General features: G+C 40.1%; 1 protein-coding gene and 3 long non-coding RNA genes across 8 annotated transcripts in view; 1 reads left to right on the top strand and 3 right to left on the bottom strand.

Moving 5' to 3' along the window:
• The window catches only part of LOC127360878 (NACHT, LRR and PYD domains-containing protein 12-like), a 119169-nt gene that overhangs the window by 69626 nt on the left and 24332 nt on the right, over positions 1 to 25211 (bottom strand). The window contains exons 1-4 of one of the 5 annotated variants that reach the window (XM_051395300.1): positions 12635 to 12801; positions 11134 to 11277; positions 8486 to 8602; positions 6203 to 6301 (exon numbers count right to left, since the gene is read on the bottom strand). The exons of 3 other annotated variants lie outside the window; for them this stretch is intronic. In XM_051395300.1, the coding sequence (XP_051251260.1) occupies positions 6203 to 6301; positions 8486 to 8602; positions 11134 to 11264 (347 nt within the window). In that variant the 5' untranslated portion in view covers positions 11265 to 11277; positions 12635 to 12801. Of the gene's footprint in view, positions 1 to 6202; positions 6302 to 8485; positions 8603 to 11133; positions 11278 to 12634; positions 12802 to 25211 lie in introns of those variants that run through there. One more of the 5 variants, XM_051395303.1, reaches the window with a different exon arrangement.
• Positions 1 to 25211, top strand: part of LOC127360882 (uncharacterized) — a 70444-nt gene that overhangs the window by 30408 nt on the left and 14825 nt on the right. The gene's annotated exons all lie outside the window — the stretch shown is intronic.
• On the bottom strand, positions 761 to 2749 carry LOC127360883 (uncharacterized). Its single transcript, XR_007883962.1, has 2 exons — positions 2303 to 2749; positions 761 to 1731 (listed from the first exon to the last, which is right to left on the bottom strand). It is a non-coding gene; the product is annotated as an uncharacterized LOC127360883 (long non-coding RNA).
• LOC127360880 (uncharacterized) lies at positions 16452 to 17352 on the bottom strand. The gene is made up of 3 exons (XR_007883958.1): positions 17264 to 17352; positions 17059 to 17180; positions 16452 to 16597 (listed from the first exon to the last, which is right to left on the bottom strand). It is a non-coding gene; the product is annotated as an uncharacterized LOC127360880 (long non-coding RNA).

Below are 25211 nucleotides of genomic sequence, written 5' to 3'. Positions count from 1 at the left end.
ATTTAACGATTCCGATTCCATTATCGATTCTCATTGGGTGAGGGAATAAGTACAAATTTGTTTGTTTGTATTAACTCGCTTTAATATCTGATCAGAAGACACAGCACAGAGTATACACAAACTATGTGTAGCAACCTCAGAACAAACCTAAAAGTATGTGAGCTACTTCTCAAAGTAAAGTCCAGTGTTTCTCAACCAGTAGGCCATGGCACGCTAGTGTGTGCCTTGAAAGATTATCAAGAGTGCTTTAGGATTAGGAAATTGTTCATTTTCACATTAATTGGTCCAGACAAAAAAAATAAATGTTTGGCTTTTTAAGCCCAACTGCCATTATGTGCCATAAAAACTAAAAACACAGACTGAAACAGGGTGGCCATTTCTTTCACATCAAAAAGGAGGACACTTTGCATACACGGGGACACGCAAGCAGATATTTGTTTGGTATGATCCGGTTTTAAATTTTAATGTTTTTCCACCAGATTACATAAATGTGCATACACATACCACATAGCTAATAATAAATATACAAGATACAGCTCATGACAACGTGCCCTTCCAATTCAGATTACATAGGTCTAATTCAAGGCCGTAGGAACCGTGGGGGACGGGCGGGACGTGTCCCCTCCAATATTGGAGACAGGCGCATTTGTCCCACCCAAAAATTATACCGCGGAGGAGAAAAATATTTTATTTTGAAAGCGCCACACAGCGTCTTGTCACCGGCCCGCCCGAGTGGCGACAGGTCAGAGGTTAAGATGAGAAGACAGTCGGATTCCCCTGGTCCGGACCAGTTCTAAGTCAGCTGCTAGGCGCCAGCCGAGGCGACCTGCCAGGACCCCGCGCGAACGGGGCCCAACAGGCGCCGTAGCTGGGGAGATCCGCGAGAAGGGCCCGTTGCGCGTCCAGAGTCGCCGCCGACCGCCGTACCCGATCCCCTCCACCGGCCCGCCTTCCACACGGCGTCGGACACCACCCCGCGAAAACCCCCGCCCAACGACACACGAGGCGCCGCGGACGAGGGCCCCGCGAGATGGGCCGCGCACCGCACTTCCAGCGGCGGAGAGAGGAGGGCGACGGGGCGACTGCTCCCCCAGCCGCGGCTCGAGCCCAGCCCCGCTTCGCACCCCAGCCCGACCGACCCAGCCCTTAGAGCCAATCCTTATCCCGAAGTTGCATAATACTTAGTAAGGAGGCCATAATATTTTTGACTCATGGCTGAAGTTAAGTTTCTCCAGCTCTCCCCAGGTTGGCAAAAGATGCATCTCAAAATGCATCAGATTGATGCTTTAAAATATGGAATATTCAACATTTTCTTCCGGGGGAGCAAGGCCCCCGGACCCCCCCTAGAGGGGTAATATCCTTCTTACCTTTTGCACCCCTGACCCGTTTTCATGCCTGGTATTTAAGATGATCGTAAAAGAACATGATTTTTCCATCATCCTAACCTGTGTAACTTGAAAACGAGTAATGTTACACATCTCCCACATCTAGAAAGGTGTTAGTCTGTGTGTTGTTCGCTTGTTCTTGACATTCCCATCAGTATTTTTCTATACCTTATTCATCTCCACTGCTTTCATATTAGAGGTCAGATGAAGTTCAGCTGGACACTAACAGTGGTGAGGGTAATGCAGGGAGAGCCAGCACTGCAGAGTTGCAGGTAGGTGCTATATGAAGGGTGAGGTGATTTTAGTTTGTTGATCATGAGAGGAAGGTTTGAGGCATAAGATACAACTAAGAAAAGAACATTTGAATTCAAATTTTGATCAATATTCTTCCCATGTTATTTATTAATCTACAAAACTGGATGATTAGGCCTGCAATTAAAGAATTGATTTGATATTTATCAGTTCATTACTGCCATTCAAAATGTGTTTTTCTTTACAAATGTATCTTTTTAGTAGAATAAATATATATTTGTGAATGTTTTGCAGTGTAGTTAATTTATGACATACTTCTGTTCAAACCATTAACGGATCTGTCAGGTTTCCGATATGTGTCCCCCCCAATGTTAAACTCATTCCTACGCCCCTGGTTTAATTAACATCATACAGAAACTGTTCTTAATGTTTTTATCTGGATAGATAAAGGCTAACGTTAGTTCTCTGTCGCTGAGAGCTTGATTGAAAACCTGGTGGTAGCAACTGTGGCGAATCAACACATGGCTCATTTGAATATTAAAACTAGCCATGTGTTGATAGGACATGAAAATGTAACCAATGAAATTACTTATTTTGACACACATTTTTAGCCAATAAGTATAATAATTTTTGTGCAGAAAAATTATCATGTCATTTAAAGTTACCTTCGGCATTGATAACAGATGGCGTCCCGTTAGCTCCGCTGCGTCTTAACACACTTGTGTCGCTAGGTAGTAGGGTATCAAACATGCGACAGTCCTGCAAATGAATTGATGCTGTGTCGCCAAATGTTTCTGCATATTGGAGGTAGTTCCCCCTTTGACGAAATGGAAACTTTACAAGTGTTGCAAGTGACCGTGTTGTCGTCTTTTCGCGTGAAAAATAACCAAACTTTAGAGCGGTTCTGCCTCGACGCCATGTTTGCTGCGTTCTGAACCAAAACAACGCAGCGTGTGTGTGACGTCATGACGCATTTGCAATGAGCGGAACTGATAAGCAGAATCGTTAAGCAGGCACGCTAACAGTTCCAAGGAATCGATTCACTGGGCTCTGGTTCTGAAGAAGAACCGGTTCTCGATTCCCATCCCTAGTTATCAGTTGAACAGGTACGAATTCTGACCTGAGAGTTTCCAGTTTACAGTGTGAACTCTTCAGTCCAACAGAAAGCAGCTTCAGTCCCGAATCCTGCAGGTTGTTGTTACTCAGGTCCAGCTCTCTCAGACTAGAGGACAGGGAGCTGAGAACTGAGGATAGAGCTTCACAGCTTCTCTCTGAGAGGTTACAGTCACTCAGTCTGTAGAGACAATGATCAACAATAAGAAAAATAACATTTGTGACCAGCACTTTATCACTCAGCCAAAACCAGAAACACTTTAAATTAGTGCTGTAAAAATGATATCAGCTTGTGAGGAGTTCCCAATGTTGGTGATATATATTGTCTTCATAATCTCTCTAAGTGGGAAAGATAGCAGAGTATTTGAGTGATAATACTGAAATCCAACTATTTCTGTACTTACAAAGCTTTGTTGGAGGCTTTGACCACTGGCAGCAGCCTCAGAAGAGCCTCCTCTGAAGCAGAGTATTTCTTCAGGTCAAACACGTCCAGATCTTTTTCTGATGACAGTAAGATGAAGACCAGAGCTGACCACTGAGCAGGAGACAGTTTATCTGTGGAGAGACGTCCTGAACTCAGGGACTGTTGGATCTCCTCCACTAGAGAACGATCATTCAGTTCATTCAGACAGTGGAACAGATTGATGCTTCTCTCTGCAGAGAGATTCTCACTGATCTTCTTCTTGATGTACTGGACTGTTTGCTGATTGGTCTGTGAACTACTTCCTGTCTGCGTCAGCAGACCTCTTAGGAGATTCTGATTGGTCGGCAGTGAAAGACCCAGGAGGAAGCGGAGGAACAAGTCCAGATGTCCTTGTTGACTCTCTAAGGCCTTGTCCACAGCACTCTGGTGGAGATATTTCAGTTTAGGTTTGTCTTGGAAGACTTTAGAAAAGCGGGATGTTTTTTGTTGTTCTGCCAGCAGATTGACTCGAGAGTTGATGAATGTCAGATGGACATGAAGAGCAGCCAGAAACTCCTGCACACTCAGATGGACGAAGCAGAAGACCTTGTCCTGGTACAGTCCACTCTCCTCTTTAAAGATCTGTGTGAACACTCCTGAGTACACTGAGGCTGCTCTGATATCGATGCCACACTCTGTCAGGTCTGATTCATAGAAGATCAGGTTGCCTTTCTGCAGCTGCTCAAAAGCCAGTTTTCCCAGAGACTTAATCATCTTCTTGCTGTTATTATTCCAGTGTGGATCTGTCTCAGCTCCTCCATCATACTTGATGGTCTTCACTTTGGACTGAACCACCAAGAAGTGGATGAACATCTCAGTCAGGGTCTTGGGCAGCTCTCCTCCCTCTCTGTTCTTCAACACATCCTCCAGAACTGTAGCAGTGATCCAGCAGAAGACTGGGATGTGGCACATGATGTGGACGCTTCGTGATGTTTTGATGTGGGAGATGATTATGCTGGCCTGCTCATGATCTCTGAACCTCTTCCTAAAGTAGTCCTCCTTCTGTGGGTCAGTGAACCCTCTGACCTCTGTCACCATGTCAACACACTCAGGAGGGATCTGATTGGCTGCTGCAGGTCGTGAGGTTATCCAGAGGTGAGCAGAGGGAAGCAGTTTCCCCCTGATGAGGTTTGTCAGCAGCACACCCACTGAGGTGGACTCTGTAACATCAGTCAAGATCTCAGTGTTGTGGAAGTCCAGAGGAAGTCGACACTCATCCAGACCGTCAAAGATGAACACAACCTGGAACTCTTCAAAGCTGCAGATTCCTGCTTCTTTGGTTTCAGTAAAGAAGTGATGAACAAGTTCCACCAAGCTGTACTTTTTCTCTTTCAGCACATTCAGCTCTCTGAAAGTGAATGGAAATGTGAACTGTATGTCCTGGTTGGCTTTGTCTTCAGCCCAGTCCAGAGTGAACTTCTGTGTTAAGACTGTTTTCCCAATGCCAGCTACTCCCTTTGTCATCACTGTTCTGATTGGTTCATCTCTTCCAGGTGAGGATTTAAAGATGTCTTCTTGTCTGATTGTTGTTTCTGGTCTGTGTGGTTTCCTGGATGCTGTTTCAATCTGTCTGACCTCATGTTCATCATTGACCTCTGCAGTCCCTCCCTCTGTGATGTAGAGCTCTGTGTAGATCTGGTTCAGAAGGGTTGGGTTTCCTGCTTTAGCAATCCCCTCAAACACACACTGGAACTTCTTCTTCAGCTTCGATTTAAGTTCACGTCGGCACGCTGCAGCAACAGTTCCTGAATGAAGAAATAAGAAATGTAGTTAATAAGTAGAAGCTCCAATAAATCTGATGGATGTAAACTTTAAGACATCAAGATGGTATTTATTTTCCTCCTCCATTAAATCTCTTTAGCTCATCAGTTGTAAACAGTTTCTGTTTTCAGTCCAGAAGAATTCATAGATCTGATACAATGTGTGCATCATATTATCAGCAAAGTTTTAAAAGTAAACTTCTCCCATGTTGCCTCCATTTCCTCTTTCCATCATGTTCAATCTGTTAAAATCCTCTTACTGCTCTGTAGACAGTCAGCCAGCTCCTCCTGCTTCATTCTCCTCAGGAAATGCACTGTGATCTTCAGAAATGCCTCTCTGCTGCTCCTCCTCTGCTCTTCATCCTCACCATCCAACACCTCCTCATCCTCCCTCTGACTCTCTGAGCATTCTGGGTAATCTGAACTCAGAACCTTCTGGATCTTCTTCAGCTCGTTCTTCATAAAAGTGACAATGTTGTCCTCCAGCAGCTGCAACAGAATATTATATGAATGACTCAAAGTCAAATCATGGAAGCAAACATCAGATCCATGTTGGACAGACTGACAATCCACTGGTCTAAAAAGTGCAGCATGGAGATTATTGCGAACACAATAGATGTAAAAGTAGTTGTTGTCCATGTACAGACCATAAATATGGAGTCCAGGTGTGTTTGATGCTGCTGGGCAGACTGACCACTGGGAACCTCTGAGGTCTCCTGGTCCACTCTGTGGAGGAATCATGAAGAATGAGCTCACATTATGTCTGTCCACACAGACACAAACACAAGGTAAAGGTCCATGAAGTGATATTTGGATGTGAACAGTGAATCTGATGACTCCCTGTAGTGGTAAAGGTTTACTAGTCCTGCTGATCCCACTGAGAATCAACAGCTCATTTTGGTTCAGTCCCAACAGCTCTCACCAACCCCTCCATATAGCTCTCCCTCCCTCACTGTACACTGCTGAAGTGCCATGGAGCAAGGCACCTAGAGCCTCCAGCTGCTCCAGTGGAGCTGCTCAGTGTCTGCTTGTATCAGACTGGTTGTACTGGTCAGCTCCCAGTGTGAATGTGTTTGACTGTGTGAGTGTGAGGCAGCTGCTGCTGAAAGAGTGTTGGTGCTCAGAGAACTTCATCTGAGTCAGTAAAGGTTTAAAAACTGGAGATCTCACAACTGAGAGTCTGATAAAAACACATCATTTTATTTTCATCATCAGTTTGAAATCCTCACCTTTGATCAACAGAGTGGCGGCCATCTTTGAAGTGTATAAGATGACCCTTAGAGCGATCACTCTTCATGGACACACAGCTGGGTTCAGGTTTTTTCCTCCTGATAGAAAAACAGGATCAGTTCTGCACTGCACCCACAACACACTGAGACAAAACCTGCCAGTGACTGAATACACCGACTGTACACAGTGTATTTGTACCCAGGGAGTTCTTGGTTAGGATTTCTATAAAGTCAGTGTTTGATTTAGACATGTTTCACTGTGTATTTTAAAGCTGTATTATATGGGGTGCCGTCTATAAAGCGGCTCACGCTGAAATCTAAATCTAAAATCTTAAATCTAAATCTAAATGTTAAATCTAAATGTTTCGGGTGAAACTAAATATTTAACTAATATGCAAATTCAAAATGCCGGTAACCGGAAGTATCAAAATAAAAGCTCGAGGAGGTCAGTGTGTGTTTATAGTGTCAAATAACAATAAAGACCACCGGGGAAATGGACTCTTGGACATGGTTTATCGTGATAATAACTACCTAAAATAATAAACACATTTGGAGAAACTGTATTTGAAGAGTGCTTTGAGTTTTTAGTGTCACTTTTATGAAGGGTGCGGGACTTATGACCCTGAGGCGGTTGCTGTCGCTGTTGAAAATTTTTGTATAGCCGCCAGGACGGCTCTGCCGATGTTCTCGGCTAACGCCGACTCGTTGGACATTTTCGCAGAGCGACCATGGCCGACAGTACCTGGTGGTGGCGGGCGGGGGTAGGCTCTTGTTGGCCTTTATGCAAGTGAACAAGACAGATCAGTCACAGTTAGGGTGGCCATTCGTCCGGCTTTAGGCCGGACTGTCCGGCTTTTAAATGCCCTGTCGGGCTGCAGGCGCAGCCTTAAGCCTGACACTCATTTGTCCTCCTTTTGAGAAAATAACAAAAAAGGTCGCCTTTTGACACATTACCTTGTTAGTTTAATACTTATTGGCTAAAAATGTCTGCCAAAAAAGCTGTGTCAAAATAAGTAATTTCATTGTTTACATTTTCCTGTCGTGACCTATCAACACATGGCTAATTTTAATATTCAACTGAGCCATGTGTTGATTCGCCACAACACAGGCTCACTGCAGTTGCTACCACCAGGCTGTCAATCAAGCTCTCAGCGACAGAGAACATCGGTTGTTGGACTGAAATTCAGAAAATGCTCATACTCATATGTAGATAGGCAAAGTCTATACATCTGAAACAGAAGGTGCTGTATTTTTTTACCCTTTATCTATCCAGATAAAAACATTAAGAACAGTTTCTGTATGATGTTTATTAGACCTATGTAATCTGAATTGGAAGGGCACGTTGTCATGAGCTGTATCTTTTATATTTATTATTAGCTATGTGGTATGTGTATGCACCTTTATGTAATCTGGTGGAAAAACATATTATATATGCATTATATATACCCCCTCGTGGCTGGCTATGGTGGCTACAGGTCATAAGTCCCGCACCCTTCATAAAAGTGAAACTAAAAACTCAAAGCACTCTTCAAATACAGTTTCTCCAAATGTGTTTATTATTTTAGGTAGTTATCATCACGATAATCCATGTCCAAGAGTCCATTTCCCCGGTGGTCTTTATTGTTATTTGACACTATAAACACACACTGACCTCCTCGAGCTTTTATTTTGGTACTTCCGGTTACCGACATTTTTAATTTGCATATTAGTTAAATATTTAGTTTCACCTGAAACATTTAGATTTAACATTTAACATTTGGATTTAACATTTAGATTTTGATTTAGATTTAGAATTTAGATTTAACATTTAGGTGTAACATTTAATATTTGGATTTAACTATTTAAAATATCTCTAAGTTGACAAATATTGTTGTAAATGTGCAAAAAAGTGACCCTCAAAAATTCTTACCAGGTTTTTAAACATTGTTTGATGCTAAATGTGACAAAATGTTGCTGTTATTTTCAGCGTGAGCCGCTTTACAGACGGCACCCCATAGTATTCAGTGCATAGTATAGGTGGGGAAATGATGGAGTGGAGTGACCATATCGGTCCAATTAGGATAAAAAGAGGAACAGACGTGGTGTCAAAGCAGTGAGTTTCTATAAACTGCTGCAACTATTTGTTCACTGTGAAACTGAGGCTGTTGTAAATTGAGCTGATCAGACACAAACCATCACCGTCCATTAAAAGACATTTTAAAACATTTAAAAATAGAGATTACACAACTGAGAGTCTGATAAAAACACATCAGTTTATTTTCACCATCAGTTTGAAATCCTCACCTTTGATCAACAGAGTGGCGGCCATCTTTGAAGAATATACGATGACCCATAGAGCGATCACTCTTCATGGACACACAGCTGGGTTCAGGTTCAGTACAGTCTGGTCTCTGATGGATCCTGATAGAAAGAAATTCATTAAAGCTCACATATTCAGAAACATTCTCACTGAATCAAAGACTTTGTGAAATGATGTATAATTTGAAATGTTTGAATACAGGGCTGGACAATAAGAACAATGTCTTCAATTACTGACATTATGGACGTGTTACTGAACACAATTTACTGATGTCACACACTTCAACACACTGTCTGAATTCCATATAATTAAAGGGTCCGTGTATGTTTTGGTCATTGGATTTTCCTTTCAGAAACGGGTATTAAAAAACAGAAAACGAGTGGTTATTTGATTTTTGTTTTAAAATACAAAAATTCAAATTGAAATACAAGGCGTTTTTCTTTTTCATGGTCAAAAAGGGATGAGCGAAATTAAAAAAAATATTCGATTTTCATTTTCTATTTCATATAACAAAAAATAAAATCACTAGAAAACAGAAACAGAAAAAAGGCCTGTTGTTTCATATTCTGAGACCGGATGTTGTCATTTACAGGACGGTGCTGTGTAGAAGAAACAGTAGGCTAGTAGACTGCGGTCAATCCAGCCGTGAGTCCGATCTCCGTGGTCAAATCAGCCGCACTTAAATTTAGAGTGTACAAGTATTCTCAGCATTATGGTAAATGCGGAGAAACAGCGTATTTACTTCCGGTTTTCAAAATAAAGGTATTTAGAACAGTAAGCTATAATTAAAATATGTTACATTAAAGTGTTGTGCCCCTGATGAATTAAAAAACACTTTATATCAAGTATCTTTACTGCACCAGTGTGGAGAAATGCCAAAATAAAAGTCTCATATTTATGCCTCCAGAGATTGCATATTTGACCATATTTGAGGTACTGTAAAGACATATTGCTCAGTGTTTCCTGGCTACTGATGGTATATTTGACTTTTACACATATGAGACTACAAACATACTTAATATCAAGCATTTTTACTGTACCAATTTGGAGTAATTCAACAATAAAAGTCCCATATTTATACCTCCAGATTCCATATTTTCTTATATTTTTGAGCTACTGTAAAAACATATTGCTCAATATTTCCAGGCTATGGGTGAAGCATTTTCATTATACTTCAATAATGCTGCAGTAATCATGACAAAATTTCACACAAATGTTTAATAACATCTTGATAATATAAACACTAAACACTAAACACAAAATCCTACACAATTCTAATTTGTTTACTTTTCACACAAAATGCAATGCCAGTCCATATTCTTCTTATTTTGCTGCTCTGCTGTGTCCATTTGTAGGTAAAAGGGAAAAATAATTAGTTTTAACTTCAAAACACCATTGTACCTACTGTCTCCTCCTCACATATTATTTTTTATATTATTCAGTGTGACAGCTGTTGCAGGTGGTTCCACATACAGTTTATATTTTTACAGTAGCTCAAATATAAGAAAAATATGGAATCTGGAAGTATAAATATGGGACTTTTATTCTTCAATTTCTCCACATTGGTACAGTAAAAATGCTTGATATTAAGTATGTTTGTAGTCTCATATGTGTAAAAGTCAAATATACCATCGGTAGCCAGGAAACACTGAGCAATATGTTTTTACAGTACCTCAAATATGGTCAAATATGCAATCTCTGGAGGCATAAATATGAGACTTTTATTTTGTCATTTCTCCACACTGGTGCAGTAAAGATACTTGATATAAAGTGTTTTTTTATTCATCAGGGGCGCATGAAACACTTTAATGTAACATATTTTAGTTATAGCTTACGGCTCTAAATACCTTTATTTTGAAAACCGGAAGTAACTACGCTGTTTCTCCGCATTTACCATAATGCTGAGAATACTTGTACACTCGAAATTTAAGTGCGGCTGATTTGACCACGGAGATCGGACTCACGGCTGGATTGACCGCAGTCTACTAGCCTACTGTTTCTTCTCCACAGCACCGTCCTGTTAATGAAGAATATGAAAAAACAGGCCTTTTTTCCGTTTCTGCTTTCTAGTGATTTTATTTTTTGTTATATGAAATATAAAATGAAAACTGAATATTTGTTTTAATTTCGCTCATCCCTTTCTGACCATGAAAAAGAAAAACGCCTTGTATTTCAATTTTAATTTTTGTATTTTAAAACGAAAATCAAATAACCACTCGTTTTCTGTTTTTAATACCCGTTTCTGAAAGGAAAATTGAAGGACCAAAAGATACACGGATCTTAAAGTGAGAGCAGCTACAACATCTAAGCAGCGAGCAATCAGCTCCCAGTCCAGTCCAGAAGAGCAGAATGTGGAACTGGTCAGACTGGAATGAATCAGGACAAACATCAGCAGTGAGCAACATGAGGAACGAAATCTGCTCTGATTGATTCAAACACATGTTACTGTTACATTTCTCATTATGAAGCTGAATGTTTCTCCTGATACTGATTTGAGATCAGATTGTCCAGCCCTGTTTGAATACTGACAACTACGTACTTTAGCTCAGATAAATGTCTTTGTTTCAAATGGAGAATCAAAGTCTTTGTGACATGGAGAAGAGTCATGGACAGTTAGAGATCCTCATCTCACCTCTGAGCTTTGGTCCTTGTGTCATGTTCCCCACACAGAGTGCTTTTAGAGGGAGGGACTCCCTCCTCTCTGTCCTCACACTGATCCATAGCAGAGCCCACACCTTCACACAGACACAGCAACCTGCTCATTCATTACAGCAAGCTTTACATCACAGACACACATTAGTTCTCATTGCTCTCAGTAACATGACACAAATATTCAGAGCTGACAGAAATCTTTTTGGAGCTCTGATAACCCCAAAACCTCTTACACAGCCCCCAGATTCACACATAAAGTATGTTGACCACAAAATATACTTTATACATTTATGGGTCACAAGAGAAAATCAAGGTCTGTGTCTTTCAGTGGCGGTGCCAGGGAGGAGCTCGGTGGTGCTGTAGCTCCCCCTATAATAGCCATAGCACCCGCCCAGTACCCCCAAGAAATTTCTCTGATTTTTTATACTTATAACTTAATGTCATGATTGAATAGTCTTTTTCGTGTTGTTTAAAAATGTGAATTAAAATAATAATTAAAAAATATATATTTTAGTCTTAAAAAACATGAGGTGCAAACATGTGATCTTAATTGGCCAATGGGCGCAGCGCCTGGTGAACCTTTGACCTTAACGTATGGCAGCTTGGAGTAAAATACACCAAAATGGATCATTTTTTGCTCCCTAAACATCCACGTTCTGAGTCACAACCTGAAGGGAAACGAGACTGTGAAGTTCTATGGTAAGTGCATGATTTTCCCCTCTGTTGGCTTTTACAAATTTAATTAATTTTATGGTTGAAGCACAAATCTGGGCTCTTCATAGTTACATCTATGATGCTCCAACAATAGGAACACTCCTGACTCATTATACCAGTGTTGGTAACTGGCTGTGTGATTTCGTGATCTGAGCAGGCTGAAGCGTGCACAGTGTCTGTTGCCTTCTGTTGCTGCTGTTTGCTGCTCCGTTGTATTCAGGGCTCGACTGTGACTGAATTGTGTGAAATATTATTTTCAGAGGTTTACATTGGCAGGCTTATGTATGTTGTATCTATAGCCATTGTGTTGAATACTTTTACATATATATGCTTATTAGTGGTATATATATATATATATATACCAAGGGTGGTCCGATGCGACCTCCATAATGAAACGCCCCAAAATTCAAAGCATCTTCTCTTAAGTGTTGAGCATCCCCATAGCACCTGCAACAGAAAATCTCTGACCAGTCAGACCAGTTCAGACACATTGTTCACTGATGATGTGAACTCAGGTTATAATCAAACTGCGTCTGATTCTACTTGACAAACACTAACAACATTACATGTAAATCTTTCTAAAAGCATCTTCCTTCAACTCGGAGAGAAATTCAAGTACAGAAAGCAAGTTTCAAAGATATATTCTGAAACAGCTCAGCAGCATATGGAAACATTTCTACTGTCCAGATAAACAGAGATACGGCACAATGTGATCAAAGTCATCCTGATGATCAAACATTTACACATTTCTCTGGTAGGATTCTCACCTGCTGAACTCACTTCAGGTCGACTTACAGACACTTTCTACCTTCATGTGTGGAGGAAACACTGGGAGAGAAGAAGCGGCTCCTTTCGTCCTCGTCAGTCCTGGTGTCTGTGTGCATTTGATCCGAGGACGCTGTCACACCCTCAAAACTTCACGGTCCAAGTCTAACAAACACCAGAGTGACTTCAGAACCAGTTAAACAAGAATCAGACTGCACCCTATCAAAAGCATTTTTATTGCCTTCTTCCTCTCCCTGAGCTGTCTGAGTGTTGGGGATGTGTTTGTATTGTTTCAGATCCATTTGTCATTATAGTTGATGAAGGCTGCAAGAACAAAAGTGCTTTAAACCTCTGAATACGTTGTTGGCATTGAAATAGAGTCGCACCTTTCCTCTATCTACAGTCAGTGACAGAGAAATCACTGATCAGATATGTAGTTCCATTATCTGTCCATTAGATGGTGCTAATTAATCATACAGTCCCCTTCCCTCTGTAGATAAGAACTGCTAATTCTAAGGAACCAAAAACACAATGTTCAGGTATTTATACACTAATAAAAACATACCTATGAATACTATATTCCATTTCTGACAATAAATCATTCACAGTGTTACACAGTGGATCTTCACAAATGACAAAACTTCTTATTTATGAATATTCTTCTACAGTGACTTCAAGTCTCAAAATCCATCCGTGTGACGTCAGAACCAGTTTAACCTGTGGCAGAAACCCAGTCAGTGTCAGAGAAATCACACATCAAATTATGTAGTTATACTATCTGTCCACTAGATGGTGCTAACTGACCATCTCATTAAATAAAGATCAGCAGAGCATCATCTGCTGCTGGCAGTTATTTCTGACTATCAACAGGACTCTACAGGTCAGAGTGAACCAGACATTAGGCTCATTCGAGATGAACTGCAGCTGTAAAGAGGACAAGATGAGGCAACAGCAGCAGGAGGTGGTGACAAAAAGCTGCAGTCAAGTCGGGCAGTTTTCAGCATCCTTCAAATAACATAGATAAAGTCAAAATACAGTTTACATCGTGTTTATTCCACCTGTAGTTTTTAGACATTTGCTAAGACATTGTTTCATATTCTCAGTGGCTCTAAAAACTACAGCCACCTCATACATGATGTCAGAGTAGTTTAGCATCATTAATGGTAAGGTATATATAATATATATTGTATGTACTGAATAAAGTCTGTTTTTGTTCCACTGTGAATGGTTACAATCCAGATATATGTTAAATATGTATTGGATGAATTACTTTTAATGGGAACAAAATTTCTGTTTATCAGTATGATGTTACGTTAATTATTGAAGGCGTTCAATTTAATAACATATTTTAAGGGATATTGAAACCAAACCATTGGGCATAAACTGAGGACGACTCACAGAACTGTTAACCAGCATTTATTTGCTCCTGCAGAAGACAATATAGCACATTCATTTCCTTCTGCTCTTTATTTCCTGCACCTCTGCTTCCTCAGCAATGCAAAACAACACTGTGTGATTTCATTATCTTTATGAAAATACATATAGATAAATTAGTTTAAACATTACAGAGTATATGTAACTCAATGTGCATATTACAAAAAATAAACAAAAAAATACTAAAAGAGCCGTTACGGTTACAAGAAAACATTTAATTTTAATAACAAATCTATATAAACTATATAGAATAGATTAAACAGAGTAAAAAGTGTGTGTGGGGTGGGTGACTAAACAGAAACAACACAAACGAAGGACCTACGGAAGTTCGGGAGTTACGGAAGGACAAAGTTCAGCAAACTCAATTTCCACTGGAAATAAACCAAAATAACAGTAAATGAAAAATAACTCAATGAGATAAAATTCAGACTCAATGAAAATAAATACTATTCACAAATACATGTAACACTGTCTAATGTACATATAATAAAATGACTGTCATGTACTCTCACTTTAGGCCTATCAGAAGAAATAGATACGCTCAAGGAGGATTGATGGAACAGGACAACGGTTTGAAAAGAGTTGTAACAAATAGCTTTATTGGCAACAGTGCAAAACATAATATATTTCCGATATGACTGAAATTCCTTTATTGTATCAGAAGTTATCAACAACTCAGAAAATTACACTGAATAACGCTCAGTAGAAAACAAAACTCTTCACAGTATGAGTTATGAAATATGGGCCCAAAATAATAAACAACAAGAAAGAAAATTTAAAAGAAAAAGTCTGAATGAAGTCAATATTCACAGTTTGTCCTTCTTCAGTGTGTTTGTGTAATAGTTCATCTACCCGGGTAGTGTGACTTTATGTTTTATTATCTGTATGAAGAGATGTTCTCTCCAATGCACAGTGAAGCTCTCGCTGACGTCACACCCTCCACGATCCAATGGGCTAGGTTCTGGCTCGCCATCAGAATCCACTCATACAATAAAACCAACCTGCATAGAGCAGTAGTAGTAGCATCTCTTCAATAACATCTTATTTATCTCGTTAATCTCTTTTTATCTATTTATCTTAACTGTACAGTATTAACTCTCTTTTTATCTTAAATCAATGAACATGAATTATTCAATGACAAAGTTTCATATACAGCTGCACAATAACTTTAACAGCCAACACACAATTATGTATATGACTTTTAAATGGTTTTAACTCATCACAGCTTAATGTACACAAATTATGAAATGAATGTTTTTACCCAAGAAAATGAAATGAATTATCTTCTGTAAACTCAAGTTCACACAGCTGCGTGTGTTTGAGCTCAACAACCAGCTTCCTTAGCTGTATAACATGTGCTAGTGCAATTAACACAGCTCAACACATGTTTATCTGTCTCCGGTTGGTTTTTAAACACTATCACAGAAGCATAACTATACTACGGAGGCCCTAAAGGGACATGGGGAAAAAAAAAAAGGAAACGTTTCTAGTGCGCACTACTAAAAACCCTCTTCCTTGTACAGAAGTCCTCCAAAATTGTAATTTTAACAACTTTACAGGCAGTTATCAACTTTATCAAACTCGTCTCTCACGTGGTGCTCTGGTCTGCATCGGTGCATAAAAAACCGGGAACAGAGAAAGAAACAAGGAAACTAAAGGCTGTTATATACTCGCCGTTCCCGACCTGTAGCGCGACAATGTGACGTCAAGGGAGCGCCGTAACTATTTATACTTGCACGTGGTGGTGGTGGCCGCTCTTCTTCTGCCCTCAGCCCTAGCACGGTTCCCAGAAAGACAAAAAAAACTTGCGCGTGATGGTCGCGACACGAGCTGCAGTCTTCTCCTGAACAGAGGTGTCGCTACCAGGGGTGGACTGGGACAAAAATTCAGCCCTGGCATTTTGTGTCCAGACCAGCCCACTACATTATCAGCAGACACTACATAGAAGTCCACAAATCCCGCAGCATCTCCTCTCATGCATACTACAAAGGAGAGTCATATTCCTTGATAGCAGTTAACAAATAAAGCACGTAACTATGAACTCAAGGACTAAAATTGACAGCTATAGCAATCAATCAATCAGTCTTTATTCATTATAGTGTCAAATCACAACAGAAGTTATGTCATGACTAGGGGTGGGACGAGACTAACGGGAAGAACCCTCATGCTACCCTTTCAGTTTTTAGTCTGTGACTGTGAAAATCTTTTGGTGTAAGCCCAGCATTAGTTAAAACCAGACTCGGACAATAATAACAAAATATCCTGACAAATAATCTAAATAGAAACATATTACAGACAGTAGCAGCATTAGAGCTGAAACTCATTTGTTTTAACGGTGACTCAGTCATTATGAAACCATAAATAGAGAATTGAAAAATAAATAATGATCTATAGCTGTGTGAAAAAGTCTAAGACATGAATTACAGGTCTGAATAGATATGCATTCTCATATACGTGTATGTGCACATGTATATATTGCCCTACTTCCTCGTCCGCAGCCAGCCAGCTCCACTCCTCACCAAATTCATGACCTGCAAGAAACAGCAAACAGAACTTGTACTCAGTATCTGTGTACTGACAAGTATGTGTAGCCATGTAGCCTTTTTGTGATGTAGTGACACTTAGTGAACAACTTTTTCTGTCATGAAGGATGACTGAAGTCTCAAAAGAGCCCTAAGGCCTACCTGCATAACTGTTAACTGAACTTAAAAGATATGCAGATGTTTGAAATTAAAATCATCAATATGACAATCTTCAATAATTAATTGGTTAATCTTTTTGTTTCAATCTGAGACAAAACAAGTTGCATAATAAACTCACAAAGTCAAGACGAACCTCTCTCTCTCTCTCTCTCTCTCTCCTGTTTGACAGGAGATGATGGTAGCAGAGAATATAAAGAGACATTTATGAATTACCAATTGTCATTTTATCACACATATAGTATGTTTCTTCACATAAACCTTTAAACATACACATATTGCATTCCTCTCACCACATGAAATAAGCTCAGGAACCCAAAAGTGGCCCAGTGAATGATGGAGGAGACAAAGCAGGTCCTCAAAAGGGGACAGAGGGAAAACAACTCCTTAGGCTCTCATATATAGGGTGGTCAACCTAAAAGAGACATGGAAACATTATTAAGTCATCATCACAAATCAAGTATTAATTCATATAACATTATAAGACACATGACATACTCAACCAATCAGAGACGTCTCAGTAGCCAAAAAGTGGTGAAGTGGAGGCAGAGAGAGAGCAAGTCCTCGAACATGGACGGAGGGGGAACAACTCCTCAGGCTCTCACATGTCAAGTGGTCAGCCTGAGAGATTATTGGATACATTATTAATTCTGAAAAATAAAGACAATGTTTTCCTCTGTCCTGCACCTAGAGTTGAAAACTTTTTGGATGTGCGTTTCTTTTAAAACTTTTTTAAAATTATTATAATTATGAAGTATGAATAACATTAAAAACTACATGATAAACTTACCAAATTCTAACAGTGGTCCCAAATGAGAGAACAAGTCCACATATAGAACAGAGGGAGAACGACTCCTCAAATATATCAGAACAACCTGTAATGGAGAATAATTGATCATTTAGTGTACATGATCACACCATTAATAACCACAGAATAATGTACAAGATAAAAGATTAGTTCATATTGAACTAAACGTTCACGAGCGTAACAACACTAATGGCTTTGTCATGTTTTCATTATGACACTAGTGTTTTCCAATGCAAGAAAGTCAGATCTTTGTGACAATACCTCACTGTAACAACATTACCTTCAAATTTACAGTAACTTACTGGCAACAATTAACCAGCAAGTTACTGTAAATATGTTTTACAGTAGACATACTGTACTTCCATTTACAGTATTGGTGTAGTTACTGTAAAATAAATACCAATTAAATACTGTGATTTCAGTTTATTTTACAGTATTGAGAGTTTAACTGTAAAGTAAATACCGATTAAATACTGTGATTTCAGTTGTTTTTACAGTGCTGGTTTATTTACTGTACAAATAAAAACAGTTAAGCACTTTTTTTTTTTAGATGGTATTGTAAATGGCAATACTGTACTATTAACAGTGGGTAACAGTTGATCATTGTAAATTCAGTTACTCACTGTACAATTTAAATACTGTATCACTTTGATTTACTATTATCCAACATTAATAGAATGACCCATATTCTAAAATATTTCAATTAACTACAGCAAACAAGAAAATTGTTAACACAATTATTTATTTAAGACATTTGGTGAACAGGAACATGATAAAGCACAGGTTACCAAACTTTTCAGACCAAGTACCACTTCAGAACCAACACAACAATGAAAGAGACACCTCTACTTTGTCTGACTACTGCAACTACCCAGGCACGCCTGAAACATTAGAAACAAGAAATAAAAAATAAAAAAGCTCGTTACGTCAGCCGAGCTTCACAATTATACATTTACTTTAAAATACTGAACATTTGCATGAACAATGCATCAGGACACTGTAAAATCTTCTCATTCCCCTCACACTTGAAATAAAAGTCTATGGCCTCTTGCTTGCCCTGAACTTGGAGACCCAGATCCCAGTTGGAGCCCTGAAATTAAAGAAGAAAACAAACAATTACATTTATTACAATCACTTTGTAATGCACCACGTATGTGATGAGGGTCTAAGATGGTGATGTCGTGTCAAGGTACTTATTCCTGATAGAAAGTGTATCAAATATCCAAAGATGACAGTGCTGCATTCAGTTTAAGGTAGCAGACATTTTGATTCAATATGTAATTGAGTTTAGCAATGTGTTAAAATGCTTAAAGAGATGTTGAATTAACTGTGTTTTTATCATGTTTTTGATTGATCATGAATTACAGCATGTTTGATTTTTCCTGCTGAAGTCGACTCAAGAGCCTTCATCAGTGGACCATAGTCTCCATCAGCATTCAATCACTGACACAACAGTAGCTTAACACACATTATTTAATAAAATATCTGAGAGAACATCTTTGAATAAACCATCTTGAACTTTCAATGCAAAAGCTATCGTCAGAACCTCACCTGCATCTAGTCAGTTTGCCAATCGAACTCAGTGAAGTCCCTGATGAAGGAGATTGGGGGTTCATGTATGAAGTCTTCCGCTTCACCACTCTCCCAGTCTTCCGGCTCATCTGCTCCTTGGCACTGCACTTGGTGGAGTCCGGATTAATCCTAACTAAAAACCTATGAAAATGAGTACAGGAGTTAAGGGTGGGACAATATGTACATGTTAACGAGTAACCGGTTACAAATCATAACTGTTTGCAGAGAAAAACAAAACAAACTTTATTAAATAGATCAAAATAAAGAAAATACAGTATCTTGGACATGCATCAACTTATTTCTCAGAATTATTTTCCTTTTACTGATTAGAGGTGATAATACTGTCTGAAAAACACTTGTTACTCCAAGTGTTGACACAAGCGCAGTTCTGTTACAAGTAATACATGTATGGGGCATAATGTCACATTAATTAAACAATGCCAGTGGGAATAAAGTTCAGTATATATATTTATCAGGCACACGCAATGCCTGTAGTAGGATCAGCAGTGCTTACTACTCTCCATATGTCTCTTCATTCTACAGCTTTTGCAATGACGTGACTGGCCCATTAGAAGCACGACCGTTGGCCTCTCTTGATCCTCATTGGCTAAATTGAAAGTGAAGCGGGAAAAAACTTTGATACAAAATAAAAGTCCCATAATAAGTCAGTTTGACCGTTCGATAAGCCCCGCCCCCTAGTTACTGTTGCTATGTCAGAGCCCGTCTACGGATCCTTATTAGACATTCTTTGGAAATATGGAGTTTTCAGTGATATCAATAAGAGATATTCCAAAGGAAATTACAACAAATGTCTGGAAAAACTGTTAGAGAGATATGATGAGATGAGATAAGAAGACATATATAAGATATAAAGGGTCAAACTTATGATAAAAAAAAACATTAGATCAAAATTAAATTAAAAAATAAAAAGTGAATCATTGTTTTTGTTATGATATACTTTTTTAAAATCTAATACACACAATAAAGGAAAAATACAGTAGTTTACTATTTACAGTACTATACTGGCTATTGTGATTTTCTTTACAGTAACCCTTAAACTACTGTGATTTTGTCACGTGGACAAGGTTTTATTGTAAAATTTACAGTATTCTACTGTAAAAATCATACACAGTAATGTTACTGTGTTTACTGCAGTCAATAACTGTAGATTTCACAGCCATTTTTTACAATGCTCAAGACAGCACTATACACAGCCATTTGAAAACTCCAGTAAAAGTAACACATTTACACAGAAATTAAAGTTACACACAAATTATACCTACGAAATAGTTATCACCTCAGTAAACAATAAATGAATTGAAAGATTACAATAAATTCAATGGCAAAAATTGCAAATTAAACTAATTATTTCCTCTAGGTTTACTTGTATTTTGTGCTCAAATTCAAAGTATCTCATCTGTATTTACAATATTGATTCTGCATCTCTATTTACAGTCATCAGTCCATGTCAATGGTTACTGTTGCTACGGCAACAAGAGACTGTTAGCCAGCTTAGAACAATTATAACCCATAATATCACAATTCGGCATATTTAAACCAAATCAACCACAACTACCAACAGTCACAGCCCTTCAACTCTGGGCTAATATGTTGTCACAAGTATGCAGTTAATGAGGTCCCATCACATTCAATGGAAAAACCAGGCTAACGTTACTCACCATGTCTGCCTCCACTCGCTCGTCTCCCGGCGCAGCAGCACCTGCTGGGGTGGTGACCCCGGCACCAAATAGGTCTGTCAATGTCCAACATTTAGCAGCTTCCACCTCCAGAGACTTCAGCTTTTTAACGTTAAGTTTCAGCGCCACCCGGGTGTTTCTTACGGTTATCCATCTTCAGCTCAGCAGCAGCCCGTCCCGCCACTCCGGCCCATGCCATGAGGTCCCGCCCACCCTGGTTTGTGTTGTGATTGACAGCATTGATTGATTGACAATGACAGACATAGACCAATAATATGTGTCGATGCTGGCAACACACTGCTAGCCCTCTGTAGCCAACTGGAGGGAATTTAGAGAGAGAGAAAAAACAAAAACATAGCGGACCGGACCACATTGGGTCAACGGCCCACCGGGACGATGCCCGGTGCTCCCGATGGCCAGTCCACCCCTGCCAGTGGCGGACTGGCCATCGGGAGCACCGGGATATTTCCCGGTGGCCTGGCCTGGCGATTGCCGATGGTCGGGACGATTTTGAAATAAACAATCCGTCGTGCGGCTCATTAGGGTATCTGCCTCACTGAAAGTCACACAGACTGAGCAGCAACGTTGGGCACAAACACACACACACACACACACACACACACACACACACACACACACACACACACACACACACACACACCAAGAATATTGCAAATGTTAGAATATGGTTACCTAACATAGACACAACATAATACATTATATGAATATTGAAATCCTTGTATTATATTGTTTCATTGAACCTTTATTTAACCAGGTAAAATCCAGTGGCGGCTGGTGAAAAATATTCTCGGTGGGGCTGTGCCATACATTTTTGTTTCCGTAACCATCGCAATACAATTGAACACAAACTGCAGGACACCAGTGCTCAGTGAAATAGTCAGTAATTATTTAATGCCAATATTAGTTGAGGCATTCTTACACAAAAACATAAACATCATATTGCACAAACACAAGAAACAAACAATTGACTATTTCTACACTTAACATCTTTTGTGGAAAGTGGACAATAACATGAAATTATTATAAAGTTTATAGGAAATCTTACACTGTATAAAGGATGTATAATATAGAAATGGATATCAAGTGGCTGAACTCAAACCTTTGACTGGAAGAATAGCATACAGTATTTTATGATCAAACTAAATGTAACTAATTGTTAATGTGCTCCAGAACTGCAACAATTCATTGATACAAAACAACACATATACAGTAATATTAGCAAACACACTATTAAGACTTTCTAGAGTACCATATATAACTGGATGATTCTTTATGCTAAGGTCAACTATATACAAAGAAACATGTGGTCAGTGCTGCGGTGTGTGTGTGTGTGTGTGTGTGTGTGTCATCTTATTTGTACAGGAATTTTGCCCGTCTGTCCTTCTGAGTGGCAAACCTCTCAATGACCCTTTTATTAAAGTCAGGAATGTCCCTGACAAGTTTCTTCTCCATGGAGAGCACAGCCAGAGCATTCAGGCGATCCTGTGTCATGCTGTTTCTCAGGAAGGTCTTGATCCTCTTCAGTGTAGAGAAGCACCTTTCTGACTCAGCTGTTGTCATGGGTGTGGTGATGAGGATCTTGAGGAGGCTGACAGTCTCTGTGAAAGTGCTCTGAAGGTTGTTCTCCATGAAGAACTGGTACAGAGGCACTGCACCACTACAAGCCTTGAACTCACTGTTCTCATAGATGAGGGACAGTTCGGTTTTGAGCTTGGCCTTGTTCAACATCGGGTACGCCTCCACGGTTGTTTCAAGCGCTGCATCGGGGAACTTCACACTGTGTTGTGGGAACAACTTTCCGTGCAACAGTGTTGCGCTGATGAGGTGCTGGGTGAAGGAGAACCTCTCCTTGGCATGAATCAGGATAGTATCACATACCTGTAAAAGATACATCATCAGCTTTAATTTGCAATAAAGCTATTTTGATGCAAGTGATCCTGACTGAACACATGCCTATGTCCAAGTCAAGTATATGATTACTAAGGTGCTGATTGTTCAGGGTTTTTGGTTTTGGCTACATACTACCAGGCCTGAAAAAAGTTCTAGGGGAAACACTGACAATGACATCACAACTTACCTCTGTAGCCAGCCTCTGTTGTTCTCCTGGTCCCAGCACCCTCCGTCGCTTTATGGGCTGCTGCTGCTCGTCAGATGCGCTGTCCCCACACAAAGAGGGAATGGAGGCCCCGGGTCCAAAAAATAAAGTTTCATTTGATAACTTGCCATCAGACTTCTTAACTCACTGTAACCCCCCCTCAACACACACACACACACACACACACACACACACTATATGTCTAGTAACTGCTTTTAACTTGTGATGTACATAATTAACTTATGTTATTACGTTTTTTAGCAGTTTTCTATCACATTTGTGAGAGGGATGCAACATAATTTTGTTCTCCTGTGCACTTGTCCTGTGTAAGTGAAGGAAGTGTGTGAGGCCTCTTCTAGAAATTGACCTGGTGGACACCTGAATAAGCCTGTTATTACAAACTGTGTAATACTTTCCTGCATTATTATCCAAGTCTGATTGTGTCTTCTCTTTCCTTTTAAAATACTAAAACAAATATAATTGTGATGTGCTCTATGATAATCACTTTGATGACAAGACACATTTAGGCTTTTACACTGTTGGAAGTGAGCTATTCATCTTTCTAACAACAACAGCTTTATCAGCCAATAGTAAATATAGTTATTTACCTGATCGTTAGCATGCTGTCTGTGAACCTCTGGACAAGTTTTTTAATGAAGACAGGGTCGATGTTCCTCTTCTGCAGCTGGCTGAAAACCATGTCCACATTTGGCATGATCTTGTGGAACAGTGCGTCTTCGAGCATCCTCACAAAGCCCCCAGCCTCTCTGACAGTCGGGGGTCAAAGTTCCCAGAGTCTCTGATGGTCTGGAAACACGTTAGGAGGTCATCCTTGTGCTCGTACACAGTGTTTACAGCGCGACTGTGGAAGGTCCACCGTGTTGTAGAGGCTCTGGGGAGTCTATGCGCAACCACTTGGTCAAGCACGGTGGTTCGCTTGGGAGACCTGGAGAAGAAAGCAGAAAATCCTGCAAGGTCGGAAAAGAAAGTGCCGATCCTAGGGATGCGTGAAGTAGCCTGCTGCATGATGAGGTTCAGCTGATGTGCATAGCAGTGGACGTAGTGTGCATTTTCGTACACATCCACTATTTTACGCTGCACAGTGGGTGGAAACGTCAGTCGTCTCGTCGGCTTGAATGGCGATAACATCAGCACTCTTTACTTCCTCCAGGATGTAATCCTTAAGCACTGACAGCATGCACTCCAACAGCTCGTTCTGTATCGTCTTTGACTGCCCTTAAAAACGGTAGCTGTGTTCAGGTGCTCCTCCAGCACACTGTCAAGGGAGGCAACAAAATCCACCAAGCCCCGGAAAATGCCGGGGTTGTCCGAGGAGTCCGAGTCAGTCTCAAGGCCAACTCAAAAGTCCCACAAAACTTCACACAATCAATAATTCTGGATAAAATGTGGCTGTTTTTATCCACCTCCTCATTGTGTTTCCTCACTGCAATCCTGTGGCCGTCATCCAGCTGGGTAGCGATGTTCACCCTTCCTAATATGGCTAGCTTTACAGAGTTATCCATGTGTGCCCTGGTGTTCTCGTGTTTCTTTACCTTCTCTGACAGGTGCTTCATATCCCTCACTCCGGTAACTGTCCATGCTGGATCTGTCCCCGTCCTTTTAAAAAGCATGAGTGCACCCAGCTAGCCAAGCCTTCCCGGTGTACCGGCTACGGGAGAAGCCGCCGCCATATACTGCTTCCCTTTCTCTCTAGCCTGCTGTCTGATTGAGAGCTCAGGTTGATCTGGGCCCAGCTCTTTCACCCCAACTTTCTCCGACAAAGTTCTCCTCTCAAACGGGTCTTGGAGGAGAGATTTCCCGAGTTAGGGTTGGGTCTTGGAGGAGAGATTTCCCGAGTTAGGGTTGGGTCTTGGAGGAGTAACGTTCGCGCTCGTCATTGTCGTCTAGTAAAAATGGCGCCGCTAGAGCACGGCCCTTGTTTTATCAGGGGCGAGCTTGGGGCGATAATCTAATAATCTCCCTTCTTGGATTCGATTTAAGGACGCTGATTGGCAAAATTTTCTGTCATACATTCATATCTTAAATTAGCAATTGGCTTAACTGCTACATAGACCCGCCTCCTGGGGGCGCTTTCTCTATCGGCCAGAGCTGATGAGGCTTCAGACAGGCAGAGGAAAGGTTGTGAATATGATTTTATATCATATTTTACACATATTACTGGCTGCATTCCATATTTCAAACACACAAATATTGACATACTGATATTTTTATCATTATTATTATTATTTTTTA

The sequence above is a fragment of the Dicentrarchus labrax genome, unplaced genomic scaffold, assembly GCF_905237075.1.
Source record: "Dicentrarchus labrax unplaced genomic scaffold, dlabrax2021, whole genome shotgun sequence".
Lineage (NCBI taxonomy): Eukaryota > Metazoa > Chordata > Actinopteri > Moronidae > Dicentrarchus > Dicentrarchus labrax.
Note: the sequence above shows the minus strand (reverse complement) of the source record. Positions and strands in the feature narration are given on the sequence as shown.